The sequence below is a fragment of the Pygoscelis adeliae genome, unplaced genomic scaffold (genome assembly GCF_000699105.1).
Source record: "Pygoscelis adeliae isolate BGI_AS28 unplaced genomic scaffold, ASM69910v1 Scaffold458, whole genome shotgun sequence".
In the NCBI taxonomy this organism is placed as follows: domain Eukaryota; kingdom Metazoa; phylum Chordata; class Aves; order Sphenisciformes; family Spheniscidae; genus Pygoscelis; species Pygoscelis adeliae.
In genome coordinates this window covers 519522-531054 of record NW_008825352.1, presented here as the reverse complement: position 1 = coordinate 531054, position 11533 = coordinate 519522, and the positions used below count along the sequence as shown (strand labels likewise).

Below are 11533 nucleotides of genomic sequence, written 5' to 3'. Positions count from 1 at the left end.
CCGGGGGGACCCTGTGCACCGGGGCCGGGGTGCTGCTGGTGGTGGTGTGCACCGGGGCCGGGGGGACCCCGTGCACCGTGAAATGGGGCCGGGGTCCTGCTGCCTGGCATGCACCACGTAGTGGGACCAAAGGGACCCCACGCACCACGAAATGGGCCTGGGAATCACGCGCTGTGTGGTGGGTCTGCAGGGACCCCATGCACCGTGAAACGGGGCTGGGGTAGTGCCGCCGGCGTGCAGTGCTGCCTGCGCTAGAGCCAGGCTTTCGGGTGTGCAAAACCTGGCGTGAGCGGGACGGGAGCGAGGGTCTTTCTCCGAGGGCCTGTTCTGCTCTGGACTCCGCTGCCTCTGAAGCCAGCGGAGGGATGGACAGAAGGATACAGGGTGCAGCTGGAGCCCTGTGAAGACCCCAGAACAGCTCCGCAAGGTACCGCTGACCGGGACGCTGGCTGGGAACTCCGCCGTGACCAGGTGGCCAAGAAGCAGAGCATGCAGAGGGATCTGGGCAAGGCCTTGCTGCTCTCCAGAGCCCTTTGAACTCCTGGCCCGTGCTGGCTCGGGAAGCTTTAAGGAACAGCTCCCAGCCCTTGTCAGTGCAGGCAGGCAGTGGGGTTTTTTTATTTCCCCGTTCCAGCAGATAAAGAAGGCTATTAGATATTGATTAACCCCGTAATGTCCAGCATGGCCCCTCGCTGCCTTGTGAGATGAATGCTCCCAGCCCCTGCTTCTTCTGAGGCAGCCTTCTGGCTCTTCCCAGCCGGTATGGAGGAGCAGGTATCTAGAACTTGTGTTTTCTGCCCTGGGACTGTAGCGGGCCTGTGAAAGGTGTGCAAGCCCACTGGCAGCAGCTTTGATTTTCTCAAGCTTGTTATACAGCAAAGTGTAAATTACCAAATTGAATCTAGGTCACCTAAAAGGGAGGCAGACCATCTCTCTTGTAAGTAAAGAGCCGTGATGCACAGTCCCCAGCCGTTGCCGTGCGGCGTGCCCGAAGAGTGGCTTCTTACCCTGCCGTAGGCGTTGCCACGCAGTGATTAGCAGTTTTCTGTTTCCTTATCTTAGGCACCTTCACGTGGTGCTCGGAGCTGTTACAGTTGCTCTGTGCTGGGAATGGTCTTTCTGAAATCAGGACAGAGGTGAAGAGATACAAAATGGTTAAAATGGCTCCCTTGACACACAAATGCTAATGAAGGTGATAACTCAGTCTGCTGCTCTGATGTATCACCAGACAGCTATTTTAAATGCTTTTCTTGGTGGCAAGCTTACTGCAGCTGACTGGGACAATGAATTTTCAGGCTTGAAAGGACCGTAGTAGCCCGGAGCAGCCTGTTGCATTGTTCTTGTGTAAATATTTGCTTTAGCTGTGGTATCCGGACAGCATCGCCTTTGGCCCCTCCGCTCTGCTCCGGCTTGCAGAACTGCTGTAGGGGCTTTGGCAGAGGTTTTGAAATCCAGTATCTTAAGTGGCTGTACCTCGGGGAACAGAGGATTGGCCTCTTCACAATGGAAGCCTTCACTGGACTTGTGAACGCTTGCTTGCCTGCAGGAAAACTTGCTTTCTGGGCTTGGCTTGAGTCCATGAGCACGCTCTTGGGTCTCTGCAGCTCGGGCCATGAGTTCCACATACATTTTTGAAGGGTGTTGCTGATTTATGCAGTTCCTGGTGCGTTTTCCTACCTTCTCTCTGTCCCATCTGTCACACTGTGCTTTCAGCTGTGCATTATACCGGCTCGGGAGACCAGCCTGGCTGAAGAATACGGAGACCACTTGAATACCGGGCCTGCTCAGCATCTAAACTCTGACTCGGCCACCTGTGCTCAAGTCCTGTAGCTGGAGAACGTGCTTTCTTTGGCTTACATCGGGTATCCCTCAGGTAGTTCAACCTCAGCTTAAACTTGCCTTCATTTAGTTTTCCGCATTGGAATACCTCCAGCCTGGCAGAGAGGATGTGCAGTTTATAACTTTGACCTTTATTCGAGACCAATGCTCTTTTAATTGCTCGAAATAAAATATAACGCAGTGCAGAGACAACAATGTTACGGTAACATAGGGGTAGTGGTGCGTTAGGACTTGTGGCCTTGGATCCCTAGTAGATCTCTTTTCCCAAACCCCTCTCTAGAAAGCTTTGCCCCTGTGATCTCTTGGGTATCCTGATGTGTTTGGACAACTCAGCCTGGACTTTTTTTCCCCTGCCTTCCTGCAAGCTCTCCTCCCTGGAAACAGCAGAGGAATCTTTCTTTGGCCTTCACCCCAAAACCTTCAGGCTGAGAACGGGAAAATCAGTCCTAAACCTACCCTTTGCTGCCTTAAGCTGATAGAAAGACCGGCTCAGAACGAAAGTACTTAACTCTCTGGAGTGCTGCAGCCTAGGTAAATGCCCGCAGGATCAGCATTAATTGCAGCAGTAGTATATTAGAGCCCAGTGACCTGCTTAAGTCCTTGCAGGATCGGGACCTAAGTACCCCAAACGCTGTAAGCCGCTTGGTGAAAAGCCCAGCAGAAAGAAGGTGCCGTCACCGTCTCGGAAGCAGCAGCTCTTTAAAATAGACGGCCGGGCTCCTGCAGCCCTCGATACCAAAATAATCTTAGACCAGGTAAACTGCAGAGGGACACGCTCCTGTGTTTCTCTCTTCCCCCGCCCCTCCATTGCCAGGAAGGCGTCGGGAGAGGTTTTCCAAAGCAGCGTTGCATGCTGCCTGAACCTGCAGTAGGTTTTTGCCCCGACATCCCTCTCGGCGTGTCCTGCTCAGGTTGGCTCCCCAGGCTGCTCCCTCCCCGCTGGCTGCAGCCCGAGTCCCTCTCTGGAGGGTGTGTGTTGCTGGCATGACTGACTCATCCTCCTTTCTAAGTTGATCCTGTACTTAGCCGGAGAGGTAATTAACACTTGTTAGTGGTCTAGAAAATGCTAAGTGCATCTTCCATTTTTAAACTACCTGAGGTGACTCTGCCTCCTACGTGCTTGCTGCCCTTTTTTCCACAGAGCCTGTCAAGAGGAGAAATGGGGGCTTTTTATTCGGCAGTACTGTACCGATGGGAAGAGCAGTGAAGTCTGAAGAGGGCAAATTATGTTTGGGGCTCCGTGAGGTGCAATCTACATACACGAGCTAGTGCAAAGTATGTTTATGTAGTGGGTAAACTGGGTCTAAATGGACCCAAAACAGGGACAGGGTGGAGGGGGAAGATAATTTTGTGAGTTCTGCTGATCACTAGTGTTAGAGCTTCCTTAACCCGCCTGGCCCTGCTGCCTTCGGATGTGCTGTATCTGTCACCGCACTGAGCACTCGACAGGAGGTCTGGCTGGCGCGGGGCTGGCTCCGGGCTGCCTGCATTGCCTGGGGCAAAACCCAGCCCCGGGACAGCATTCCTGTGTTGGGAAAGCTTGTCACCTTCACGTGAGGCAGCCTTCTCCGGGCCGCAAAGCTTTGCAAAGCTGATACGTGGCAGCATTAGCGGTGGGAGCTGCTTCGCTGTGTCTTTCACCTTTAGCCATCAAGACTGAATCCTGCCCCAGAGGAGATAAACCTGATCTACCTTGTGCTGCATGCTTTGTCCCCCACCGAGCTTGGGGGTCTGGGCAGGCGCCTGCATGATGCTGTGAGTCAGGGTGCTCAGAGCTGTGTGGAGTCATCGTCTTTAGTACTCCTGCCTTCAGGAGGGGCTTTAGTACTCCTGTCTTCGGGAGGGGGCTGTTACAGCCGCAGCCCTCGGTCAGGCAGGTTAAAAACCACCCCGCCTCTTCTCTTGCACTATCTACGAGCCTGCAAAGCCTGGACGTGGGGCTGGGCGGAGGCTGTGGCCAAAGGGAGGAAAAACGGGTTTCTTTTTATAGCATGGTCTGGTCTGCCCTTGACATTAAGAGAGCCGCTCCATCTTCAGGGTGTTCTGCCAAGAGGGCAGAGGCAGGTGGTTTGTGGGGCGGCTGCTGGGGAGTTGGGGGCAAAGCTCCTCCTGACACAGGGAGGTTTCGTGCTTGCCAGCAAGGGAAGGGGCCTTCACATTGGAGCTTGTCACTTGCCACACTGGGAAGAAAGTGTCCTCTGCGATTCCCAGGAAGACAGCATTTAGCTACAACATCCCTCTTCCAGTGAGGCAGAGTTTGTAGGGCAGGGAAGGGAAATACCTTCATTAGGTCAGCCAGCGTTGCGGGAATAGCAGATTAATTTTCATGCACAAGAGCCCTTCCAGGAGTTTGGAAGAGGCTCTGTATTCGTGCTTCGAGCACTTGCCTGGGTCTGGCCGAGGTTCCCTGGAGGGGACTAACCTACGTGATCCCAGCCTGTAGGCTGTGAAGAGACGGCACTTGGACAGGGCATAAGAGTTTAAGGCTTGTTTCCTGGGGCCTTTCTGGCGTCAGCACATAAGGCAAGCAGGGCCATTTCTACATATTAATGACGTGGAGGGGGTCAGTTATCTTCAGCCACAGTGAACTGAGGTTCTTTGCCCATTCTGTCATGTAAAATGCAGTGCCAGATCATGGAGCATAAATAAATTGTTTGGTTTTTTTCCCCCTGGATAATTCTCGTAGCACTGCTTGTACCTTTTCCAGTGGTTTAAAGACAAGATTTCCCTTGAGGTTTTCTCCGTAACCCTGTTGGTGCACGTCCCTGCCCAGTTCTCAAGCCTAATTCTTAGCTGCTTTTCTTTTCCTTCAGCTCATGGTGGTCCCATGTGGAGATGGGTCCCCCCGACCCCATCCTGGGGGTGACAGAAGCTTTCAAGCGTGACACCAACTCCAAGAAGATGAACCTGGGTGTGGGGGCGTACCGGGATGACAACGGGAAGCCGTACGTCCTGAACTGTGTTCGCAAGGTGAGCCTGGTGCTGGCTGCTGGGCAGGGCCGGATCCAGGTGTCGGGCGCCCTGGGGGGTCAGGGAGGGGGAAGGCCTCTAGGCAAGGTTTGCCTGTTGGTCCTTAGAATAAGCTTTGCCTCTAACAGAGCAGGACAATGTTCCTGGATGTCTTCCTTAGTAGTCCTAATGCTTTTGAGACACGACAGAGGCAGTTGTTAAGTAGATAAAACAGGGAATACGTGTCCTGTTCCCATTCGGGTAAATCTAACTCGTTGCTGACTTCCACGAGCCCTCCAACCCAGCTGTCCTCTGAACTTCCCTCCGTCCTCTGAAGGTGTTTCTTGAATAGGCTGATGTTCCCTGGACCAGCCCACGTGGGAGGGAAGAGCTGACATTGTCCCCTTGATGGATTAGTCTTAGAAATTCTGCTGAGACGTTGTTACCGGTTTCTCCTTAAGCCAGTCTAAAACTCCAGCCCAGGGAGCTGGATGTGGACGCTGCCCTTGAGGGGATTACGGAGCCTTTCAGGGCTGTAAGCTTAGAAATAGGCCGTTAAATAGCTGGCACCTGACACACATGTTGACTGGCTGTTCTCCTTGGTTTAGGGAGGATGCGTTGTCCATGTTCCTCATCAGTGTGGGGTTTAAAGCCATCCCTTGCCCTTGCTCTCCCTGTGTCAGCACGTATTGCAGCTGGGTCACAACCGGGGAGCCCGTGTGGTGTCGCAGGAACGGTTTCCTGGTGATATGTGAATGCTGCCAGGGTCTGTCCCGCCGCTCTGGGAGCATGGATAGGGTTCCCAGAGCGCTCCAGATGTCTCCGTCACTGCATTTTTCCTGAGCATGGCTTCTTGTCTGCTGTTCTTGCTGCCACTCTCTGATCCTGTGTTAGGTACGGACTTGGACTGGTTTCTGATGCAGGATCTGCTTGAAAGAAGTAGAGATTAGCAAAGCTGGGGGGAGTCATGTTTAAGGGCTGGGTGAGCTAGCTTTCAGACAGGCTGCTTTCAAAATTGGCTGGGGTTTCAGGATTTATATTTTTTTAACCTGCTCCATCTAGTTCAATAACACTCCCAGCACAACGAGGCCCTACAAAGGGCTTGCTCCCCTACCTGGTTTTGGGATGTCTCCCTGTGTAGAGACAATCTCTGCCTTTCGGTAACAGTCAAGTCTTGCCTTCCTGCAGGACAATTCCTGCTCGGGCAAAGAAACGTTGGTCCTTCTGCAGCAGCGCTGACTTGTAACGGGCTGGAAGTGGTGCTCTCCTCTGGCGCCGAGTGTCCTGGCTCTGCTATACCGACGCTGGCACCCACTGAAGGCTCTGGTGGCTGCTGGGCACCTTGCCCCGTGGTAAAAGCAGAGCGTCACCTGAACTGGTTACTGCTGCCCTGGCTTTGAATGAGCCCTGATCTCTGAAGGGAAACCCCTGTAAACCAACCTTTGCCCCTTTTGAGCAAGCGAATGTGAAGAGAAGAGACCTTGAGCTGTCCACCGTCCTCTCCACGGTGATGCTTTCCTTGCTGAATGTGTGTCTTCCTTCCCAGGCGGAGGCCATGATAGCATCCAAGAAGATGGACAAGGAGTACTTGCCCATCGGGGGGCTAGCGGATTTCACCCGGGCATCCGCAGAACTGGCTCTGGGTGAAAACAGTGAGGCTTTCAAGAGCGGCCGGGTAAGGAGCGAGCTGGGAAGCAGGGGGTGGGCAGCGCTGTCTGACGCACGGTTGGTGCGTGGGTGCCCAGCAAAAGTGGAAGGACTGGCAGGTACTAAGGCCTCTGAGTTGCACGCTGGCCAGACCCAAGGATAACCGCTTCCTCTGAAGGCTGGGGTGAAATAGCCCTTCCCGAGGAGGGGATTTGACCTTGCCGGGGGTCCCGACTCCCTGCCCCGCACCTGGAGTTGCTGACCCCTGCGGTTCCCTCCAGCCCCATGTCCCTGTTTGAGTCAGCTGTCGCAGAGGTGTGCTTCTGCCGGTGCTGATGTAGTGACTGGGCTTTCCCTGTATCACACCGTGGCTGCTCAGACTCATGTATTTGTTTCTTCCCTTGCAGTATGTCACTGTGCAGGGTATTTCTGGGACTGGATCTCTGCGAATCGGAGCCAATTTTTTGGTGAGTCCCTGGCTGGTGGGGGAAGGAAAGGACGTCTTTTGACCGGAGCTGAATCTTTGGGGTTTTCTAACTGCTTGAATCTGTTCAACCTGTTTGAACACTCTGTCTTTCTCTTGATCAGCAACGGTTCTTCAAGTCTAGCCGTGATGTGTATCTACCCAAACCATCCTGGGGCAATCACACACCCATTTTCCGTGATGCTGGCCTGCAACTTCAGGCTTACCGCTACTACGACCCCAAGACATGCAGCCTTGACTTCTCTGGAGCCATGGATGACATTTCCGTGAGTTGCCTTTCATGCCTGGCAGCAGGGAGGTGATGTGGGGAGATGGGTGACCATCTTGCTTTAGCCTAAATATCGTAGAATCATGGAATAGTTTGGGTTGGCAGGGACCTTTAAAGGCCATCTAGTCCAACCCCCCTGCCGTGGGCAGGGACATCTTCCACTAGATCAGGTTGCTCAGAGCCCCGTCCAGCCTGACCTGGAATGTTTCCAGGGATGGGGCATCCACCACCTCTCGGGGCAACCTGGGCCAGTGCTTCACCACCCTCAGAGTAAAACACTTCTTCCTTATATCTAATCTATATCTACCCTCTTTTAGTTTAAAACCATTGCCCCTTGCCCTATCGCTACAGGCCCTGCTAAAAAGTCTGTCCCCATCTTTCTTATAGGCCCCCTTTAAGTACTGACAGGCTGCAAGAAGGTCTCCCCGAAGCCTTCTCTTCTCCAGGCTGAACAACCCCAACTCTCTCAGCCTTTCTTCACAGCAGAGGTGTTCCATCCCTCTGATCGTTTTTGAACAGGATGCCTGAAGGCACCAAATGAAGGCTAGAAACCTTACAGAGCTTGTCTAAGCTGTCTAGGGCAAGAGTCCCATCTCAGCTGCTGAGGAGAGTGCTCAGATGTCATTAATAATTCATGCTCTGTAACATCTTCCTTAGAAAATTCCAGAGAAGAGCATCATCGTCCTGCACGCTTGTGCTCACAACCCCACCGGGGTGGATCCCCGGCAGGAGCAATGGAAGGAGTTGGCAGCTATGGTGAAGGTGAGCAGTAGAGTGTCCCAGGGGTACTGTGCTGTTCCTGGGAAAACCACATCTCTGGGCTTTCACGGGTGGTATCTGGTCTTCACCGCGCTAAAGGTTACTCCCTTCCCCGAAGCCAGGATGGGTGCCATGTTCCTGTACTGAAGACAGGAGCCAGAGAAGCGCACCCATAAAGCTTCTAGCTGACCGTCAGACTTTCTGCTGGCACCTTCCCAGGGGTAGGAGACCTGAAAGGGTTGAAAGAGTGAGCTGTGATAGCTGGAGAGGGTCTCCCGGTGCTGGTGTATTAAAAATGCTGGAAGATGTTTCACGTGCCTGGTTGCCTCGCAAGTTTCAGCTGGAAAGAGAGAGGGGCAGGTTCTTCCTTCATCCCTCTCCTCTTCCTCCCTGCCGCTCCCCCAAGCTGTAGCCAGTGAAATTTGGCTTGGGGATGCCTGGCCTTAGTAGTGTTCTGAGAACTGGTAGATAGCAAAGTGGCCGCTGGGGCCTACAGATGGCGGCGGGTCTCCTGACCCAGGGGCGGGGCGGCTGGGTTATCTGCCTAGAGGCATTGGAAGGGCTGGCACCTGCCCAGAGGGTTCCCAGGTGGTTTTCCTGGAAACTGATAATACAGGAGACACGGAAATGGAATAATTTGTTACCGTTGAATCCAATTCTGCTTCCTGGGCCAGACCGCACATCCCAAAACGCGCTGGGAGGGTCTTGACCTGCTGTTTCAATGCCTGGTGGGTAGCTGTGGTTTTGGGGCTGCCTTCCCTGTTGCAAACGAAGGGGAATGGCTCTACTTCTGGAGGAGCAGAGTTGCAGCTGAGCAGCCCGCTGCCTGCATGGCTCTTTTCAGCCTGCTGCCCTGTGCTCAGCTCCTGTGACACTCTCTCCCCTCTTTGCTGGCAGAAACGGAACCTCCTCGTGTACTTTGACATGGCCTACCAAGGCTTTGCCAGCGGAGACATCAACCGGGATGCCTGGGCTGTGCGGTATTTCATCGAGCAGGGCATCAACGTCATCTTGTCACAGTCCTACGCCAAGAACATGGGGCTGTACGGTGAGTAGGGCAGGTGGTGTGGAGGCGGTTTCATGCAGGCTGCTGGGGGGACACCGCTGCCTCTGGGGTTTAGCGCCCGGTGCCTTTCTGCTGCCTGCGTTCATCCTGCAGTACTGATCGGGGTGCGGGAGAGAACCCGCTGGGAGCTGGTGGAGACCTTTCTAGGGAGCAGGGCTCCGCTAAAGCTGTGTGCATTTGGATGAGTCCTGCCCCAGCCCTGGGTATCCAAGGGCAGAGGCTGGGACCTGATTGCTCCTCTTTCAGGAGAGCGTGCGGGTGCCTTCACGGTGATCTGCAGCGATGCAGAGGAAGCCAAGAGGGTCGAATCACAGCTGAAGATCCTCATCCGCCCCATGTACTCCAACCCACCCCTGAACGGAGCCCGCATCGCCTCTATCATCCTGAACACCCCTGACCTTCGGAAGGAGTGGTAAGAGGGAACCCCTAATGCTCACGACAGCGAGACGTGAGGTCTCTCTGGCAGCCCTGTGCTGTCATGGGCAGCTCATAGCTTCAAGGGTACAGTCAGAACCACGTGCCACCCCTTCCCTCTGAAGAAATCCCTGCTCGTGCCCTGGCATCAGCTGGTATCGGTCCAGCCTGACACAAACAGGTTTCCCGTGTGTTACCAAGGCAGAAAACACTGTAAAGGAGGAGATAAAGCTCCCCTAGGATTGAGGGCTGCAGGAGCTGCCTGTCCAAGGAGTGGAAAAGACTGACTGAGGCATTGTAGCCACGTAGTATGTCTCACACGGGGGAAGTGGAAGCGTAAGCCCCCTGGGAATAAGACCCAGGAATGTAATCCTCATGCCCTAAGCCTGCTTCCTGGCGTCAGCCTGTGCTGCTCTCCCAGCCCCTCGGTGTGGAGTCCCTGCCGGCAGCTGGCCTGGCAGAACAAAGGCTGGCTGTGTGTTGCGGCCTCGCTGGGAGCTGCGCTCCTTTGGCGGGCTGACGCTTGTGCCTGATCCAGGGCTCAGCAGAGACGTCTCCTAGCTGTGCTGCCTTGGAGCAGGGATGCCTGCCTGCGCCGGGAGGTACCCCCACGCTCTTCATTTATCTGCAGATACTATTTTATCCGGGTTTGGGCAGTGCTGCCGTGAGGCCTCCTGCTCACCCGTGGCTTTCAGAAGTGAGAGATGCCGATACTCTGGTAGTAGTGTCCAACAGCTATGGAATAAATAAATAGCAGTCACCTTCAGGTACCAGGAGAAAGAAGCAGCTCCCCAGCTGGAGCTACAGGTTCACGCGCTCTGGTCTTTGCTCATCTGCATCCTCCATGTTTTTGGGGTATGAGGCCCTGCCAGGTGGAGAGGGTTGATTCCCTGTAGTTGGCGGGGGGGGGAGGAGCGTTGGCACATCCCAGCCCTGCTCTGAGTGGTTCCTGGGTTGGCTTCTCAGGCTCGTGGAGGTGAAGGGCATGGCCGACCGGATCATCAGCATGCGGACTCAGCTGGTGTCCAACCTCAAGAAAGAGGGATCCTCCCACAACTGGCAGCACATCACTGACCAGATCGGCATGTTCTGCTTCACGGGGCTGAAGCCTGAGCAGGTAAACACAGTTCCTGTGGGTCTCAAGGTGTCGTTTGTGGTCCTTGTCAGGAAGATCTTGACTGCAGGTGCCAAAATGAGCCCTCGTGGGCAGTTCTTCCTCCAGGAGGAACGTGCTCCAAGCCTGCAGCACTGGAACATTGTGGGGACCCATGTCTTGCTCTGCTCCCTGCTGTGCTTGTGGAGGTTGAAAGCAGACATAGCCTGCTTATCTGTCAAAGGAAGCAGTCACTTGGTGCCGCTCTGAGGTGACCTTAAAGGTCAGCTCAAGTGAGGTGACTCTCCTGGCTGAGCATCCGCAGCGTTCGTGTGTTGCTCGAGAGCCAGCAGCATCCCTCTTGGTTTACAGGGTGCACCGCTGGCACCGCAGGTAGCGGGATGCCGTGTCTGCTGGCTCCCAGTTTGCTTTCAGTTCTGGCAAGCTGCGTAAATTTGCACTCTGCGAAGAGAGTGGAGGTTGACCTGCGGTTTGAACTCTGCTCTTTCGCCCCAGGTGGAGCGGCTGATCAAGGAGTTCTCCATCTATATGACAAAGGACGGACGAATCTCTGTGGCGGGAGTTACATCGGGCAATGTAGGTTACCTGGCTCACGCCATCCATCAAGTCACAAAGTAAGGACAAAGGTGTGCCCTGGAGCTGGTGGCCTTCCCTTCCCCACCAGTTGAAGATGGGGAGGGAAAGGAAACAAGCAGAATACTTCCAACCACAGCATTTGAAGCTGCTGCTGAATGTATCTTGTAGATAAGTTGTTGTAGAAGCCTAGTCAAAACCACCCTGCGTTGTGGAGCAGGGACATCGTTGCCGGCTCCCGCTCGTCACAGCCGTTCTCCCCTGCTGTCCATCCTTTGTCCATCAGCCCCAGCACCCATCTGCACTGGAGGAAGCAAATGCTTAGCGCTGCCATCCTACCGGCGTAGGCACCAAAGGCTTCCCCACGCTCGTTTCTCCATGAGAAGGCTTTGTGAGGCTGTTGGCCCCCGGCCCCAGCGG

At 54.6% G+C, this 11533-nt stretch overlaps 2 protein-coding genes across 2 annotated transcripts in view; both read left to right on the top strand.

Annotated features, from left to right (window-relative positions):
• SLC38A7 (solute carrier family 38, member 7) overlaps nucleotides 1-11533 on the top strand; it is a 20328-nt gene that overhangs the window by 490 nt on the left and 8305 nt on the right. Inside the window, exon 2 of the mRNA XM_009330366.1 lies at nucleotides 758-760. The gene's annotated coding sequence lies outside the window, so the exon portion shown is untranslated. The remainder of the gene's footprint in view (nucleotides 1-757; nucleotides 761-11533) is intronic.
• GOT2 (glutamic-oxaloacetic transaminase 2, mitochondrial) lies at nucleotides 1856-11363 on the top strand. The gene is made up of 10 exons (XM_009330365.1): nucleotides 1856-1873; nucleotides 4653-4809; nucleotides 6335-6463; nucleotides 6843-6902; nucleotides 7024-7185; nucleotides 7845-7949; nucleotides 8844-8994; nucleotides 9259-9424; nucleotides 10393-10543; nucleotides 11036-11363. Exons 2-10 carry the CDS (start codon nucleotides 4675-4677, stop codon nucleotides 11156-11158), a joined length of 1182 nt encoding a protein of 393 aa, XP_009328640.1. The 5' UTR covers nucleotides 1856-1873; nucleotides 4653-4674; the 3' UTR covers nucleotides 11159-11363.